This window comes from Piliocolobus tephrosceles, chromosome 1, assembly GCF_002776525.5.
Source record: "Piliocolobus tephrosceles isolate RC106 chromosome 1, ASM277652v3, whole genome shotgun sequence".
In the NCBI taxonomy this organism is placed as follows: Eukaryota; Metazoa; Chordata; class Mammalia; order Primates; family Cercopithecidae; genus Piliocolobus; species Piliocolobus tephrosceles.
The window spans coordinates 177,952,670-177,972,068 of NC_045434.1; the positions used below are offsets into that span (position 1 = coordinate 177,952,670).

The 19,399-nt window shown below is 44.3% G+C and overlaps 1 protein-coding gene across 11 annotated transcripts in view; it reads left to right on the forward strand.

Moving 5' to 3' along the window:
- Window positions 1-19,399, forward strand: part of ERI3 (ERI1 exoribonuclease family member 3) — a 134,845-nt gene that overhangs the window by 7,358 nt on the left and 108,088 nt on the right. For 10 of the 11 annotated variants that reach the window (XM_023221408.2, XM_023221410.2, XM_023221406.2 and 7 more), the window contains one exon: window positions 8,502-8,779. The exons of the other annotated variant lie outside the window; for it this stretch is intronic. In XM_023221408.2, coding sequence (XP_023077176.1) covers window positions 8,525-8,779 — 255 coding nt within the window. In that variant the 5' untranslated portion in view covers window positions 8,502-8,524. The remainder of the gene's footprint in view (window positions 1-8,501; window positions 8,780-19,399) is intronic. 11 annotated transcript variants of the gene reach the window in all.

Sequence of the window (19,399 nt, forward strand, 5' to 3'; positions counted from 1 at the left end):
CTAAAAACTGTGTTTAGACGTAACACAGTTTAGATTAAAACACACACACACACACAAAACAAAACAATCTCATGCTCTTCTTTAATGCTATTTGAAATTTTAAAATACATTAGTCTGACAAGTCAAAGAGTTATGTCAAATATGCTTTTTTTTTTTTTACATGCACATGCACACATACATCTATACTGCTGTCTTCTATCCTTCTCCCTTAACTCCTTGAAAATTACTGGTAATAGAAGAAACATACCTAATATCTTACAACATAGTGAGATAAAAGTTATGAAGTAGGAATAAACTGTGCCACTGGATCATACTTGCACAATTAGCTTTATGATGGAGTGTCAGAGAAAGCCACCAAAAGCGGGGAGATTTGAGCTGGATTTTGAAGAAGCAGTCATAATTTGTCTGGCAAAAAATGGAAGTGCATTCCAAAATAGGGAGTAGCGTTTGCCAAAGCACAGATTTGTAAAAGGAAACGTTACATTTGGGTACTTGAGTAAGAATTGATTATAACCCTGCCTCCTGCCAGTTTTCCACTCTGTAAGATGGAAAAATTTGTTCCTCTGGAATTTTGTTTGAGAAGAGGCTTTGAGTTCCTTGTGCTGCCGTTTTTTAATTCTGCTTTTGTGCTCAGGCCTGTAATTTTTCTTTTTAAAATATATATAAAAAAATAAAAACAAGTTAGGATGATTTGGATAGACTTAATTATTGCTTAAGGTGAGTTACTTTTAGTTAAAGTTACACTTTGCCTCAAAAGAAAAACTGCAGTTGATATGCATTGTTGGCCCTCTGTTGGATGGGGGGAATCAGTCATGTGGGGAAATGTGGGCCGTGGTAGAGAACAGGACCCCAAAGAGCTGAGCACTCCGATCCTTTAGTTTCCTCATGTGTAATACGAGAATAGTGTTTCATTCTGCTTGATACCTGGGAGGATTAAATGAGATAAAATATGTAAATCATCAATACAATGCCTGGCTTGGAGTAGATTTTCAGAAAAGGGTGTTTCCCTTTTCTCTTTCTCATGTAGTAACAGCTCCCTTTTACTGAGCACTTGCTATTGTGCAAAGCACTTTTTGTACATTGTATGGTTAAACTGAAACCCAAAGACACAGGTATTATTATAGCTATTATCACAAATAATTTACAGTAGAGTCAGGATTTGAACCTAGGTTTGTCTATTACCAATGTTTTAACACTAGATTATGTAACTCCTTGCTTTTACACCAGTTCCCCATCTTGGGACCGGGAGTACAGGAAGTATTTAACAGTTCTGGGTACCTCTCTTCTGGGATCAGATGCTGTCTACAAGTGTGAGAGGTACTTAAAAGGTTGATGCTACTATACCCTGCCCTCCATCCATCTCTAGTCCATTTATGGTGTGTTAGGAAGCAAGGCTTTGCCCCTTCTCATGTGTGATGGGGTTGCAACAGACTTGCAGGACTTTGCAAAAAGATGTCTTCCAGCTTTGGCCGCTGAAAGGAGTTTGCCCAAGCTACTGGGCATGGCTGATGGTTTAGCAAACAGCAGGCAAATCACAAACGATTGCCTCTTTTTATGTGTTTCTTGGAGCCTGTGAAACAGACCAGTTGAAGGGGAGAGCAAGCCTGCTGTGACCTGTGATGTTGCCATCAGAATTTGGTGTTCTTGAAGGCCCTTAGTGATTTTAGCTCTGCTGATAGTTTGGGATTATTAGCAGCTGCTTCTGAGTTGGGGGAGCTCTCCCTAGCCATGCCTTGGAGCAGAAGCAGCTGTAGCTACAGGCCAAGGCAGGGATTGGATGTAGAGAAGAGGAGACTGTTTGTTGAGGTGAGGACCCAGTTTTAGAGTTCCTGCTTCCTTTCTGCTTTGGGACCACGTGGAGGTTCCAGGGCGTGTCAAGCTCTGTTTTGTCTTTAACCTCTAGCCTTCAGCAAACTAGACAGAGTCTTCAGGCTCCTGGCGTCTTCTGTGAGACTGCACAGCTTGGGAAATGACTAGTGAGGCCTTTTCTTTGTGTTGGAGCAGTAGCCTGAGATCCTGGCCTTGGAGTCAAGAGCCTAGGTTCTATTTTTACTATTTCTTGCAATGTGAACCTTGGGCAGTCCTTTTCTCTTTCTAATCTCATTTTTCCTGGCTGGTTGGATTGTGTTGCCTCTTAGGTTTTCTTTCACCTTTGACAGTTTGTTTTTTACACAGAGAGTGCTCTGGCAGTAAGGATATATTCATTAGATGGAAGATTATGACTTTTGAAGGCATGCAGTTTATTTGTATTTTTTCCCAGGCTATTTTTAGCCGCTTGAGACAAAGCTTGTGACTAAGTGAGTTCCAGACAGGTGTTACTGTGTTTTTTATTGTTGTTTCTGTGACTCAGGTGCCTGAGCATTTGTGATACTGCAGGTCAGATTGGGTTGGGGACTTACACCAGGACTGAGAACTGAGGAAGCTATGATTGTTGTATTCCTAGGTGCTTCCAGTCAGCTGGACTCAGAACCTGTTGCTGGTAACTTGGAGTTACTCAAATGTATCCCTGCCTCTTAGTCTGGCTTCTAATGGAATGAATTGAATCCAGGGATGGTATAAACATACTACACCCTCCCAGTAATCCCAATTACACGTGGCTGGGGAGGTGGGAGTGGGAGTAGACCGCGTGTTTCACAATGGGCTTCTCTTGTTTTCCCATCCTGAGGACTCCCTTGGCCTGTGTGTGTGGATGTTAAAGGTCGACCCCCTCCGCTCACCCCTCCAGTAATGGAGGCTATAAAATGTCTATTTACCCAAGACACCAGAACGACTCCTCTGTGGTTCCTCTAATCTGGTGATTTGGTGATTCTTTGGTCTCTCAGGTAAATACAGATTGAGTCTTTTTATAAAGGCATATTATTTCCCTCATTAAATGTGTGTTTTGGCACATGTGTTATTTACCTGATAGACAGTAATGGCTGCAGAGGAGCCATTGGTGTCTGTTGTGTAAATACTCGGCACAGAGACCATCCTCCAGGGGCTCTGGCGCAGGCCTGTTTCTCCAAATTGGGCTGGCCCCGTGGCAGTCCCATTTACCCCTCCCCTGTCCCCACTGGGGACCTGGGCCCTTCATATTGAGGAGAGAATCATTCATTTTCCTCCTTGCCATGGGCTACTTAATACCTTTAATTTGCTAGGAGAGGGAAAAGGATGTCTGAGAATAAATGTGTATAAATCTTAGTCTCTGATGAAAGATAGTTTGCAGAAATAGGCAGAATCATAAACTTTCTTTTGAGTCTTGGCCCTCAGTTAGATACTCAAAGTCCCAGTTGATTTTATAAGCTATAGACTTAGAGCCTGCAAATCTGTGACTAAAACATAAAGACATCAATAGGAAAGAGAAATTCCTAAGACACCAGAGGGTGTGAGGGCAGGTGGGATGCTGCTGCAGGGAGCAGGGGTGTTTCCTGAGAAGGCTCTATGGTAGCAGGAGTGCCAGTGAGGTGGGCATTGAGTGGGTGCTCTTCTAATGGAAAGTCGGCTGGATAGAGATACTATTTGGGCTGAGAGATGCTTTGAGCCTCTCTGCCAGAGAGAACATGCAGCCTACCTTCTGTGGGCATTACAGGGAGATCTCTGCCTTCCAATACTGTCTGTGTGGTATTTTTAATTTTAAAATTTTAACTACGTTGCACATGGATTTAAAAAAAACAATTTAATTAATTTATTTATTGAGACAGAGTCTGTCACCCAGGCTGGAGTGTAGTGACGTGATCTCAGCTTACTGCAAACTCTGCCTCCTGAGTTCAAGCAATTCTCCTGTCTCAGCCTCCTGAGTAGCTGGGTTACAGGTGTGTGCTACCATGCCTGGCTAATTTTTGTAATTTTAGGAGAGATGGGGTTTTGCCATGTTGCCCAGGCTGGTCTTGAACTCCTGACCTCAAGCGATCTGCCTGCCTTGGCCCCCCAGACTGCTGGGATTACAGGTGTGAGCCACCCCACCCCACCCAGCTGATTTTAAAAAGCAATTTTGAAAAACGGTTTGAAACAGCCCAAATTTACATAAAGTTGTAAGTACAGTAGAAGGAATTTTTTCCCTGAACCATTTGAGGGTTAAATTGCCGACCTAATACCCCATCATCCTGAATGCTTGGTGTGCGTTTCCTATAAACAAGGACATTTTCCTACCTAGTCACAATACAACCATCAAAGTCAGGAAAGTAACATTGATACAAAACCTCTATATAATCCTTGGACCCCATTAAAGTTTTGCCAGTTGTCCTAGGAATGTTCTTTGCAGCAAAATGATCCAGTTCAGAATTGTGGGTTGCATTTGGTTATCAAGTCTCTTTAGTCTCCTTTAGACTTTCCTCAGTAAACATTCCTTGGCATTCATGACCTTGATACTTTTGAAGATTACTGGTTGGTTATTGTTTAGATTGTCTCTCAATTAGGGTTTGTATGACATTTTCTCATGATTAGATTTAGGTTGTGTATCTTCAGGAATGTGTCAGAAATGATGCTTTGTTCTTTTTGTTACATGATTTTGATTTATCCCATTATTGATAATGTTCACTTTGGTCACTTGATTAAGGTGATGTCTGCCAGGCTTCTCCATCATAAAATTACTCCTCATTGTAATGAATAAGTATTTCGTGGGGAGATACTTTGAAACTATGTAAATATCTCACATCAAAGGTTAATTTTATTGATTTATATCTTTATGGACTCATGGTTTTCTATTCAGTGCATTAAAATCCATTACTATCATTGTTTCTTGGCCAGTGGGTGGCTTCTGTATGCTTTTGGTATGTTCCCATCATTCTATGGGTGTTTCCTTGCTTTGTGGTACAAGATGTTATGGGCTTATCTTGTATTTCTCTTGCTGCATCCCTGGAATCAGCCATTTCTCCAAGGACCTCTGTTTCTTTTAGTGGAGAATGGTATTTAGAAGGCAACTGGGACTGGGTGCTGTGGCTCATGCCTGTAATCCCAGCACTTTGGGATGCCAAGGTGGGAAGAACACTTGAGCCCAGGAGTTTGAGACCAGCCTGGGCAACATAGTGAGACTCTCATCTCTACAAAAAAATAAAAGTATTAGCTGGATGTGGTGGCATGTGCCTGTGGTCCAAGCTACTTGGGAGGCTGAGGTGGGAAGATTGCCTGAGCCTGGGAGTTCGAGGCTGCAATGAGCTGTGATTGTGCAACTGCACTGCAGCCTGGATAACAGAGCAAGACCCTGTCTTAAAAAAAAACTAGAAGGCAATGGAGTGCTAGGTGTGCTCATTGCCATTGTTACTGCTCCCTGGCTCTTCCTTAAACAGAAGTATATATGCATATGTATGTATATTTGTGTGTGTGTGTGTGTGTGTGTATCCATCTGCCTATCTGATATACATCTAATCAAAAACCATGAGTTCCCATTCTTCCTGCCAATTCCAATCCAACACCACAGATTTTCTGTTTCCATATTTTAACTCCTTTCTGTAACAGTGAGAAACTTGTGTCCCATTATCCTTAATATATGCACTTTGATCAGTTCCTCTGTAGGTAGCTAATCTCCTGTTCCTGCCACTGCCCTTTACCCCTCATGAGTGCCTCTTTTACCCTGCCTATGTCACCCCACATCAGACTGCCAGCCGACATGGATGCTCTCCACACCCCCTTGGTTCTGACATGCCGCGCCACACCTCCCACCTCTGCAAGGATGTCTTCTTCACCCTGCCTGGACTCTGACAGTGTCCCCCAGACCTCTCTGGCTCACCCTGCTCCACCTGTTACAGATATCTGCCCTCTTCTCCTGCACCTAATGGCTTTAGGATTGAGTTTTTCAGGAAGGGAAGAGGAAGAGCTACCCTCTGTTTCTTGACTTGAACTGAACTTGGTTGTTAGAAGTAAGGGAAATGTGGAATCCAGTAACTGCTGATATGTGGAGGCCTGACCTCCTAATGTCTACTCTCAAGACTTCCTACAAGAGAAGCTTTTTTGTTTTGTTTTGTTTTGTTTTTGAGTTGTGGTCTTGCTCTGTCACTCAGACTGGAGTGCAGTGGCGCCATCACAGCTCACTGCAGCCTCAACCTCCTGGGCTCAAGCGATCGTCCTACTTCAGCCTACCAAGTAGCTGGGACTACAGGCATTCACCACCCCACCTGGCTAATTTTTAATTTCTTTTTTGTAGAGATGGGGTCTTACTATGTTTCCCAGGCTGATTTCAAACTCCTGGGCTCAAGCGATACTTCTGCCTCAGCCTCCCACAGTGCTGGGATTACAGGTGTCAGTCATTGTGCTTGGCCAAAAGAAGCTTTTTGATATAGATGAAATCAGGTGAAAAAGCAAGGCCTGCAGGCAGGAGAACCACTGGCCATCAGAATAGGGTATGTATAGTATGCTCTGTCAGAGGTCTAGAGCATTTTAGGGTTGCAGAAGACATCGATACTACTCTCTGAGGCTGCCTTATGGATTAATTGGATTTGTAGGCCCAGAATCTGGGGGATCCAGGCTTGGCCAGGTAGGCATAGCCCAATAGGATAGTAGTAATAACATTAGGCTAATATATATTAAGCCCTTATATGCCAGACACTGCTCTTAGTGCTTTGCATGTGTTGTCTCATGGTATTCTCACTTAAGGAGTAGGTGCTATAGTTATTGTCATTTTACAGATGAGGAATTGAAGAACACAGCATGCCCAACGTGCCATGGGTAGTAAGTGGTAAAGCCAGGATTCAAGCTTGGAAGCCCTCCTTGCTCATCATGCTTAAAGCTTATAGTGTTTGGTAGACAGGATCTGACTGACTGTACATACAATGCATATTCTATGCACATTGTAGAACATTAAGATTTTCGGAAGTGTTTACACTTTTTTATGGGGTTAGAGAAGAGTCTAAGTCCTTGAGGCACTTTGAATCCAAACTAGAATGGGTAATTTGAGCAGACTGGTGTCTCCTATCTCATCAAGGCTTCCAGTACTGTTCAGGAATAGGTGATGAGAAGATTCTGGCTTTCAAAGGGATATTGGCCCTCTTGCCTTTCCAGGAGACTCCATAGTGAAACTCAAGCTGGCGTTTGTCTACTGGGGCTAAGTTTTGGCTGTATTTTTGGTGAGGCTATAAAGCAGTGGTGAAAACAAGTGCTGTGCTTGTGCAGGATCCACGAAGAACTTAAAATATTTTTTGGTCTTAAGCACCACTGAATCCCCCTGAAGTCTCATTATAGGGATAGGGAAATTGAGGAGCTACACTAGCATATGTCCTAGTAAATATATAGGCAAGTTACTGTAGCTCATTCAGTGAGTCAGGAGAGAGATGGGAAGACAGCCATACTTGGCATTATCTGCTTCTGTTCAGGTAGTGACCTAATTGCCTTTGAGTATACACTGTACTTCACAAGGTGCTATCCCCTCTACCCTGTGTGAAGGGAGCCAGGTGCCCACTTGCAGCCATCAGAGGCAAGCCTTTGGCTGTGTTGGAATGGGGCTTCAGAAAGCACAAACTATGGCCATTACTGTATTGTACAGTGAGATTTCTTATTTGAGGATTAAAGTTGAGAGAAATTTGAATGTTGGGTATTAAAGGGAGAAAGACAACATTTCTGCTTTGTTCCTTCTTTCTTTTTAAGGAAGTTTGAGTTATTCGTGAGTAAAACTTAGGCTTTGATTTTTATATTTGGTTAGGCCTCTGAGGAGCAGGCATTCTGCAAATTTAAGGGGAAAACTTAAAGGAAAAGTGATTCCTTTTTTTTTTTGCACATGTAACTCAGAAAACTTTACTAGACTTTTAGCCATGCTCCTATTACTGCCACATCTGGGTTTTCTTTTTCTTCCCTATTTAAAAAGTCCCGCAGTCATTCAGGGCCTCTAGTAGAGACTGAGTCTAAGGCAGCAAATGAGAAGGCCTAGGGCTGTTGCCAGCTGTGCTCTCCAGGCACTGTTCATTCCCCCAGGGTGCCACTTACTAGTGTGGGGGCTGGGGGATCACCAAAATGTTGGGAGCAAACTCCCCTGTGATTCACTTTGTTTGCCTTCACCTTGGGAGAGGGGAGGAGGGTATGTGGAGACATCAAGATACAGACTGGGAAGCCAGGGGCACATGGCTCCTAGTGGAGCTGAGTAAAAGAGCCTTGGACATTTTCTGCTGCTTGTCTGAGTCTACTTAGCTTCCAGGACTGATTGTACAACAAGGTCACCTCATGTTACTTGGGCCCATAGCTTTAATGTTAACTGTTGCCACCTGAGAAGTGACTGCACAATTTTTCTCTTTTCTCTCTTTTGAACTTTAGAGCTCCATTTAAAGATGAAGGCCAGTGTTGCATGTTGTTTTGAGAATGATCTGGGAGACTCAGAGCTGTAATAATGCTGCAGGTGCTGCTATTAGGGTCTTGAACTTTAGTAACGAATACTATGATTTAGAAAAGGGGCCCAGAAACACTAGGGAGTGGCCCATGTTGCGTGGATATTCCTGAAGACTAGATGGAACAGGGCCACAGTGGGAGGGAGTAACCCAGGCTCTCTGTTCTTTTTTTTTTCTTTTTTTCTTTCTTTTTTTTTTAAACTTTCCTCCCCTAAGTTTTAGATGCTTCTGGATGTTCAATGCTAGCACCTTTACAGACTGGAGCAGCTCGATTTTCTTCGTATTTACTTTCAAGAGCAAGAAAAGTGCTGGGCTCCCACTTATTTTCTCCCTGTGGTGTTCCGGAGTTCTGCTCCATATCCACCAGAAAGCTGGCGGCCCACGGCTTTGGCGCATCCATGGCGGCAATGGTGTCCTTCCCTCCCCAGAGGTATCACTACTTTTTAGTGCTGGACTTTGAGGCCACGTGCGACAAGCCACAGATTCATCCTCAGGTAACTGTTCCATCATTGCTTTAGAAAAGGTGGGGTGGGCAAGGAGGGAGGGAGGATAGTTTTGCTTCCTGGGACCGAAAGGAGCTTTCTCATGCCTTCCTGTCTTTTAGCTACTCATTTAGAGTTCCTGTCTAGGAAGCAGGACTTGTTTCAGGTATGCTAGTGTAAGGTAGACCTGAGAAGTCTCTGGAGAGAACTGGGTACATTGTTTCTCTCTGGTCTCAGCTTTTGGGAATCAACATACTTCCTTCTCTCCCGTCCTTCCTTTCTCTGTTCTCTTCTTTCCTCCATTCTCCTGCTACTGCCACTTGTTCCTTTAAGGAGTACTATAGTAACTAGCCTCCAAGATGATCTCAGTGATCCTTAGACTCCTGCTATTCACACCCTTGGTAGTTTCCCTCCTGCACTGAATCAAAGATATTCCTGTAGAGCTAATAGAATACAGTGGAAGAGATAATGTATGACTTCTGAGGGTAAGTTATAAAAAGTATTGCAGTCCACTTTGCTCTTTTGGACCACTTGCTCTGGGGGAAGCCAGCTGTCATGCTGCCAGGACACTCAAGCAGCCCCGTGGAGAGGCACATGTATGTAGAAACTGAGGCTCTTAGCCAAAATCCAGTGCCCAACTTGCCAGTCATGAGAATGAGCTTACTTAGAAGTGAATCTACCAGCCCTGGTCAGGCCTTCAGATGACTGCAGCCCCAGTGGACATGTGACCTCAACCTTAGGAGAGACTTTGAGCCAGACCAGCCAGCTGAGCCATTGTCAAATTCCTGACTCACAGGAACTGTGAGGGATAACAAATGATTATTGACGTTTTAAGCCCAAGTTTTGGGATGATTTGCTATGCAGCATTAGATAACCTGAGCAAGTACCATTGTTGGTCTGTTGGAAAGGACAATTTCTTTGCTTGCTTTTTTTCATTAGCCACCAGCTGTGTTCAAAGACCTTTTAGCTTTTAAGTTAATGCTACTAGGAGGCTTGGATTAGCTGCAGGTGATATTGAAGTATGTGGTGTTTGCTTTGAGGGAATGTTTGGGGGCTGATGTAGCAGTTCATTGTAGTGTTGGTGCATTGAATATGCCTGGCTCTAGGACTGTAACTCTTCTCTACAGGGTTAGGTTATAGACTGTGATTTGGGGATGCATAGACATGTTGCTCTGGGAACAGCTTTCAGTCGTAAGGAGGAGGGAGAGAAGGGGACCTCAGCATTGGGCACTTGGAAGGTAGGGGGAGTGTGGTCCATTCAAAGATAAACTGGGTTCATTTGTCATGGTTGGTTTTTTCAGGAAGGGATAGAATGGTAGATTATTTTACATAAAGCAGATACAACAGCCTCTTTAGTTTTCCCTTTCTCCTCTCCTCTTTTCTGTACTCGCTTAATGCATTGGTCTGCCTTTGGGGCATTGGAATGAGGTCTACTGAGGGCTGGGAACACAGGAGTTGGATAAGGAGAATATCCTAAAGGAAGGTCCTTTGGGTGAAAGGGAGTGCAGCTTGGGAGCTACTCAAGCCACACTTACTTTCTCTGCCTCTTGCTCCTGCCTGTACTGTAGAGTCTTCTTCCTTGCCTCCCCAAGCTACTGGAGTTTCTCTGGTGTGGTAGGGGGGCAACTGGGTGGTACGTTGGGAATTTTGGTTTTGTAGATTCTTCCACATTGGGAATCAGAGATCCAAATCTTAATATGTCATATTATTTCTTCTACTTCAGTCACTGGGTAAGCCCTAGTGGGACATGAGACTAAAATCTAACACATCTCTGTCACATAGGATTCATCCTTCTTCTGATCCCTTATAATCGCTTGGCACCTCTGTTATGGCATTTACTGCTTTCTGGCATATGCTTATATATGTGTATTTTCTTACCTTATCGGTTAGATTATAAGCTCAGATAATTATGTAGCTCTGTTTTCTTGTCCTGCAGAGGGTCCTGCCAATATTCCTGAAGGTGAAGCCTGAATCATGTCTCAGTTTGGTCTGTCAATGTCACCTTTCATCTCTCTTTCAAGGGCTTTATTTTTACTTATTTATTTATTTATCACAATGCTGAAGACATCATGCAGTACAGATTTAAACAGCTTGTATCACCAACTTCCTTCCCAGACTTAGGCACCAAGACCTTCCAGACCCAGGCTGAGTTAGGGCTTCACATTGTTTACCAAGATCTGGGCCTGATTAAAGATTATCTCCAGAATCAATGAACCCTGATGATGTGATTCCAAGGGCACTTAAGGAATTGGCTGCCCTGGTTCATTATTAGCAAAGCATTAGCTGTTGCTTTAGAGAACTCGGAAAGAAGCATTTGCTGTCTTGCTTATCTTTAAAAGGAGAATACGAATGATCTTGGAAATTATAGACCCGTTAGTTTACTGTGATTCCAGAGAAGATACTTGACCTGATCGTCAGCTAATCAATCAGCAAACAGCTAGAAGAGTGTGGGGCACTGAGTAATAACTTACATGGGTTTGTGAAGAAGAGCAAATCCTGTCAGATCAATCTAACTTCTTGCTGTGACATAGTGATGGATTTGAGTGGATCTAGGGCAAGTGATAAATGTAATGCATCTTGACTTCATTAAACCTCTACAATGCTGTGATCAACAGTTGGGAAGGTGAGTTTGGGGCCAGACATCTGTGTTGGACTACCCATCAGACCACCTTCAGGAAAGACCACCTTCAGAAAAGGGACGGCAGGTTGAAACTTGTTAGTAGCAATTTAAAATCTCCCTTTTTTATGGGAGAGCTTTTTTAAGGTTTGTAGGTAGCAGGATCCTGATGGGATTCAGAGAAAGCCAAGAAGATGGATTGGAGAAGTTGTCAGTCCTAGATAGAATAGCATCCTTCCATTGAGGTCAACATAGGTCAGGTTCTTATTAGAGTCTCTGTGCTGTTTAGGTCTTCTGGTCAACAAGGGAAGTGGAGAAATTGGAAAAGCTCAGGAATTAGACCAAAAATCATTAGAGGCACAAAAATAGAACTTAGAAAATAAATTGAATATAGTTTTGGTGACTGATTTCTTGTCCAGACTGAATAAGTTCATCATTTGAGGAGTAGTTATTCTAAGGAGTATGATAACAACTTGCTCTTGATTTTAATAGGGACAAAAAAGAAAGAAGTTTAAATGGAAGCAGGAAAGGTTGAGATTTGGGATGAGAACGAACTGCCAGAAGAGACAGCAAAAGGACCAGAATAAGGTGTACACCTTAGATCAGCCTTCCTTAGTGCTCTCTCAAAATGGCTAATGGCTGTCCATTTGACAGAGATTCTTTGATTCTTTTTTTTTTTTTGAGATGGAGTTTCACTCTTGTTGTCCAGGCTAGAGTGCAGTGGCGCCATCTCGGCTCACCGCAGCCTCTGCCTCAAGCGATTCTCCTGCCTCAGCTTCCCAAGTAGCCGGGATTATAGGCATACGCCACCATGCCCGGCTAATTTTGTATTTTTAGTGGAGACAGGGTTTCTCCATGTTGGTCAGGCTGGTCTCGAACTCCGCACCTCAGGTGATCCACCCACCTCGGCCTCCCAAAGTGCTGGGTTTACAGGCGTGAGCCACCGCCCCCGGCCTGATTCTGTATGAGTAAGGTCTGCGTGCCTCCTGGGAGTAGGGCTGGGCTCATGAATGAGAACCATCCAGGCTCTTCTCCTGACCAGCTCCCTTTTCTATTTTTTTTTTTTTTTTGAGACAGAGTCTTGCTCCCTTGCCCAGGCTGGAGTGCAGTGGTGTGATCACAGCTCAGTGCAGCCTCAACCTTCAGCCTCAACCTCCTGGGCTCAAGCAATCTTCCCAGATATCTTAGCCTACCAAGTAGTTGGGACTGTGGGTATGTCCCATCATGCCTGGCTAATTTTCTGTTTTTTTTTTTTTTTATAATGATGGGGTCTCACTATGTTGCCCAGGCTGGTTTCAAACTCTTGGATTCGAGTGATACTTCCACCTCGGCCTTCTAATGTGCTGTGATTATAGGTGTGAACCACCACAGCCGGTAGGAACTTTCAGTACTCAAGACTCTGCATGGTACACTTCTGTTTTTATGAGAATGTGTCACACCCCTTGAGTATATAGGAGGCAGAAACAGTTTTAGGCCATGGCCTATTTGGAGGCTTAATGTGGGGCTCTTTTACCTATCTTTGATTTCCAGAAGTCCCTGAGTTAGCTGAGTCAGCTTATTGGTACTATCCTAAAGGAATGCCATTGTGAAAAACTAACAGGTGTAAGCCCTGTTGTAGTTGGGTGAGTAACAATATGGGTTATAAACATGGTAAAACATGGTATTTTCCATTTGTCGTCAGTTTTGCTGTTTACTTTTGTACTTTTTTCAGCTAGGTGAAACTGGAGTGTTTGGCTTGCCAGTCATAGGCTTTGGTGTTTTGGTTTTTGCACTCATTTTATTTGTGTTACATGTTTTGATTCAGATTAACATGATAGGTATTGGTTGAATAGGAGACTGTTTTTCATTTGAAAACATTTTTTTCACTTAAATGTTAATTTAGATGGTTTAAAATGTTTTAGAGGGTCTACATTTCAGGAATGCGGCTCCTTTCTTGTCTTAGGAATTGTTTCCTGACATAGAGGCAGATTTGTTTCTGGTTTAGGAGAATTGTGCCTCCTTTGTCCTCGCTAGCAGGAGTTCATGTTGCTCATTTTGGTGTGGATGTGCACCGAATGATGGTTGTTGTGACCCTGAGGCCCAGAGAGCAGCCTGAAAGCTTTGGTGGGATCTTTAATTGTGTATCTTTAACCTTGGGGCAAGTTCGCTCACCACCTCAGTGTTCAGAAGAGACCAAAGCAAATGTAAGTGAGGAAAATGAGGTATAGGCCACAGCACGTTGGGAGGAGGAGGTAACCTTAGCTGTCTGGATGACCAGGGAGGGAGGGTGCAGCCCAGCTCTCCCCATCCGAGAAGCTGCCATCCTGGCGGCTACCTGCTTTCCTCCCCAAGTGCTCTGGCCATCCGTCAGGCTCCTGGGTAGTCTTTTTGTCTCTGCTCTGCAGCAGCTCCACTGACTGTTTGCCTTCTCATCTGTATTCAAGTGCCCATACCTTTGGAGAAAAATGACCTTTGGGGTTGAGGTTTCTAATGTTTGGTCTTTGTCCACAGGGGCATTTTTTTCCCTTTTACGGAAACCTTGAAGAGAGTCCATCTGCATTTTGAGTTAGAACTATGAGTAAAGGAGTTTCTCGTTTCCAGAAAATTGTCCAGATGCTGTTATTTTTGAAGGGTAGGTGGGGAGGGTTGATGGTGACAGAGAGGGCTGATATAGAAGAGATGGGGAGGGTTTCATTGTGACCTAGAGTTGCCACATCGTTACTAGTCTTTTGTGAAAGAGACATTTTGGAAAACTTTACAGGAAATTGGTTAAGATCCCTACAAAGTGAACTATATTGATTTCTTTCTCCTTCGTTCGAGGCTGAAAGGCAGAAATCCTCTTAACCCCACGTACTGCCTCCCCGCCCTGCCCTACACATTGCTCTTTGCTCCATGCTTAGCTTCTTTCCTTCTCTCTGTTCTTGGTTCCCGCCGTGACTAAGTGAACAGAAAAGCAATTCCCTGGAGAAAGAGCCCACCCTTCCCTTCCCATTTGCTTGTCCTGGTTGTAACTCCTCCAGTAGGGAGGGATGGGGCCCAGGTCTTTTTCCTGGAGAGCCTAATCCGTGGATTGCGGTCCCTCTGTCTGTGGCCCCAGTCAGCATGCACTTTTTTCTGTACAGACAGGCGAAGGCACTGACGCTATTCTTCTAAACTGGGAAATGAAATGCAAAACCGACGTTAATATAACATTGTGGTTGAGATTAAATGCACCAAAATCAGGAAATTCAAAGTTATGCTTCCCACAGCAACTATAACTCAACCTCATCTGGCGTGTGTAGTATTTTGTGTTAGTATGGATGGTGTTATATGTTAAGACATTAAAGTTAACACCATAAGCAGAGCACAAAATGCTTGAGGGGGCTGAGTTATGACGACTGTGTGAGCCTTAAGTGTTCTTGCACAGGCTCCCGACTCCTGGAATAATTTTTCCCCTGCCCATCAGTGCAATTATTGCCTTTCTTTTTAGTTATATCTCTACTTTAACACATCTCTTCTTTCAGGGTCACTATAAATGAATTCCTCTATTGATGGCCAGTGATGGTGGGAATGGGACAGCCCACTTGGCCCCTTTGTCTTTTTTGTCACTGCCTCCATAAATGTGGTACTTGCCCCTCCTCCTTCCAAAGCCGTCTTCCTCCACAGGCTGCTGTTTCCTGGTGGTCCCTCGTAAGGATGGGCCTCTCCCTGGCTCCCACTGTGGCTCCTCACTAGTACTCCCGGAATAGGAACAAGCGTTTGCTGTGTCCGAGTCTTGGCCGTATTGCGACTTCACGAAGGGCCTGTCTGTATTTGGAGCAGACATAGCAATGTAGAAGTAAAATATACATCTCAGGGAATGGAGCACTGATGCATGGTGGCGCTGCCTTGTGTGTTTGGCATAGCAGAGGCAGGATCGAAGCGGTTTATTTGCTCTATTCAGACTGCTTCTCCACCTTCCCCAGGGCTTATACCTTTAAGCTGCCATGGTGTGTAGTAGGCTGTGGAGTTGCCTGGGGGTGGGGCCAGGAGCTTTCCTTGGGGAACACTGAGTCACTGGTAACAAAATCACCACATAATTTAGTGCAAATCAGGAAACATCCCCCCAGCCTCTTATTATCCTGGTGGCCTCCCCAGGGCTGAGACAGCTGTTGGAATGCAGATTTTTTAGACACTGTGCTAAGGTTGGTGGTGGGGAAGAGCTCTAAAGAATAGGGCCATTCACATGTATACATATGTAACCTGCACGTTATGCACATGTACCCTAGAACTTAAAGTATAATAAAAAAAAAAAAAAAAAAAAAAAAAAAGAATAGGGCCATTGATACATGGTGAATGAAATCAGGGACTGTAAAATAACAGTGACACTGAGCTGCCTTTTAAAGTTTTTGTTGAACATGACAAAACCAGCTAAGTCAGCAAAGGAATGGGGAAGACCTCATTATAACCACCTTAGAGGCAATGAAAAGGCTTCCTTTTACTCTTTGGATAGTAACTTCAAGCTCTGTGTTAGATGCTGGGGGTATAAAGACAAGTAAGGAATGGTCCCTCCCCTCAAGGAGCTCATAGTCAAGGAGGGCAGACAGTTGTGTGACAGCCATTAGGCCGTATGAGAACCACCATGACATGGGTAAGTGCTGGGTACAGTGGGGCACAAAGGATGGGAATGATCAGCCCTGCTCACAGTGTTCGGGAGGGCTGCAGAGTTTTCATGTTATAAGAAATTCAGGAGACCAGAGAGGGCCAAGTGGGCCTGAGGCCATTCAGAACTATTATAGCAGGAAGAGAAGAAGGGGTTCACATGGTAAGCCAGAATGCAATGGCCTAAGTCTGGAAAAACTGACCTTGATTGCAGGCTTGTTTGTGGAAACTTTGCAGATGAGGTAGAAGGAGAATAAAGACTTGGAACCTGGCAAGTATTTCACTGTTCAGTGAGTTGGATTATATATGTCAGTTTTATGCTGTTTCTCACATTTGAGCTAGAAGGTCTTATTGGGATGCTATAAGTGAAAGTACAAAAACTAGAAGAGGCTTAAGAGCATTTTACCCAATAAAATGTGGGTAAAAGGCTGTGGGTGAAAGTGGATATGGTGTGAGCTAAGGCTCTGAGGTATTTTCAGGGAGACTAAGGCTCTGAGGCATTGTCAGGAGGCTGATACCTCAGCACAGCATTTGGGTGGGCTGCTAGGTCTCCAGAAAGAGTCAGAGGCTGGGGAATGACATGACATGACGCCTCTCCTTCACCTTCCCCCTGCTTAAAAAAAAAAAAAAATACTGGGAATTTGGATCTGGATCTGCTAGGACCCACCTTCAATAGACCAGGGAAGTTTAGACCCTTCAAAAAGGTAAACATCTGACTGACTAACATTGAGATTAGTGTGGAAGGAATGACTGATGAAGAGGCAGGAAGGTCTGGGTAATGTGGAGATTAGTGGGAGCAGAAGGGACTGGAGGGCATGGGGATGGAGGCTGAGCTTCCTCTGAGCATTGGCAACAGGTACAGCCATAGAAAGCAAGCCAGCAGGTCGGAAAGTGGGGGCAGTGGGGGAAGTGAAATCCAAGAGTGTTTAGGTTAAGTCCATAGGCTTCACTTCTCCCTACCTCCTTCCTGCCCTGCTTTTCCTCTCCCCTCCTGATTACATTTCTTTTGTAGACTGATCTCCATTGTTTGACATGAGGAAACTGATATCAGGAGACCCTTTCTCCATCTCTGTGTCTCATTGGGAAAAAGGATCTTGCATCATTTTGATTAAGATGCCATTGGGATGATTATTTTTTATCCTCTTATCCTGGGTGTTCACAATACTTAAAAAACCCCCACAGCCTTACATTTATGTGATGAGTTTTGAGCTCTAGCTGTGAAAATCGGGCCATAACCTGAAAGCCTGAAACAAGAGTGTACCCACGTTGACACCAGCTCCCCCCCCCGCCAACAAAGGCTGGCAGGTCTGCAGCAGAAGGGTGAACAGGCTGGCACAGGCAGAAAGGCGTTTATATGTATCGATGCTGCTGCCATGGACAAAACCCTGTCAGGTGTTGGGAGAGTCAGAAAGAAGGTAAATCAGAAAGGAGAAATCTGGAGGGAGAGACAAACATCAGGGCAGCTTTTATTTGAATGTAGAGGTGCCTTGGGATAGGCTGCTGTTTTGGTCCTGTCCCTGCATGTAGTTGGCCAGTAAGGAGATCTGGAAGGTCAGTGGGTGGCAAAACAGATCTGATACACAAGTGGCTCTACTTCTGTTGTAGTGCTATAGTCACTATCTAGTCCTGGAAGGCCATTCCAGCCAAGGGCTAATCTAAGGGGTCGGTGCTGGCAGAGGCACTTATTTGGAGATGCCGATGTTGCTGAAAGTAAAGGAGTGTTCATACTCTACAATGGGGGTACAGTTGGGGAGCCTGAAAAGGAAATCTGAATGTGTTTCTGAGTGGAAAAGAAGAAACAGAAATAGATGTTGTAAACCAGAGTTCATGGGAATAGAAAGGAAGTTGTTCCAAGAGGTTAAAAATGTATGTTGGGAGACTGGTACAGATGCAGTACTTGAGAGGGATGCTAGTGGGTTGGACTAGGTTGTTGGTTGGTTGGCGATGGTGAAAATGGGGAGAAGTTACATGTTGTAACCCTTAGGTGTGCTGGGAAGGAAACAAGCTTGAGAACCATGTTCTTACGTAGCTCATAACTCTTTTGGATACTAGTGGGCTACTGAGGAGTCAGTGGTACTGAGATTTCTTAAGGAGTGGCGCATGGAATCTATAGTTGTTGTAAATGGGGTACTCTGAGTAGAAGATCCGTATCAGGGAGAACATAACAGGCAGAGCTGTTATAGTTGAGTTCCTTAGCGGTAATGTGGGTAGTTATTCCTCTAGGACCTATTTGATGCATTGTTTGGCCATTGGCCTACAGGAGGTAGGTAGTGATAGTTAGGTAGATAGGATAATAACTGGCCAGAAAGCTTGGAATCTTGCTCTCTAAAAGTGTGACAAAACAGAGCCAAGATTTGAGATTGCATTGTCTGGAAATGCAGGAACTATGTCTGCATTGTTCACAGCACTAGCAGCATTTTAAAGGCCAACTGATCAACTGAACGGGATTGGTAGTTGCAGATGGTGGGTAGGGCTGATGAATGAGATGAAACATGGCATTTTGATCAGGTCTGCTTTCACTGGAAAGGTAATGTGACTGGAGAAACAATGTCGGGGGCAGACCTGAAAGGAAATTCATGGTTTATGGTGTCGAATGTGGTGGCTGGTGAGGATAGCAGGGAGTCCCCAAGCAGGTGCCTTAGGATATACAGGAATTCTGGGATGCAGCTCCAAATTTGTGGTCAGAGTTGGAGAGGCCTTTCTCAGGACCAGAGGCAGTTAGATAGACCAGATAAGCTCCTGGCTTGTGTATGTAATGAGTGGTCTTCTCATAGGAGAGGTATCCAGTCCTGCTTTTTGGTTCATCTGGACAGAGGAAGGTTTTTTTCTGCAGGGCTGAGACAATAGTGTGCTGAGCACTCTGAGGGTAGCTGATGCCCTGGTCTTGACAGTATTCCAAAAGGAAGCAGGCACTGCCATGACAAGAAGACTTTTTGCTAGCTTCCTGACAGAGACGTGCCACTCTATGAAGTTCTTGGATGTGACAGGCCTGTTTTTCTACCCTAGCTCTTGGCAGCAAGGTGGATGAAATGTCGGCAATAAGAGCTAGGGATGGTTAGCAGACTTAGAGGGCTTGACTCGGGTGCTTAAAGTGGGCCAAGTAAGGGTTTGCTCTGCGAGGGGAGCTGAGAGCCTTTGGCTCTGATTCTCACTTGGTCAGTACCTCAGCGATAAGGAGTTAGTCACGTAGATGTTCTAGACTACACCTTTGCTGTTTAAATTGTGGTCTGAGAACCGGCAGCATCCTTATCACCTGGGAGCTTGTTAGAAATGCACAATGTCAGGCAGGCCCTGCTCCGGAGCTGAAATAGAATCTGCAGTCTGACACCTTCCTCAGGTCATTTGAAGTCTGAGAAACACTGCTGTAGTCTGGACCAGCGGTTCTCAAACTTCAAACTTCAGCAAGCATCAGAGTC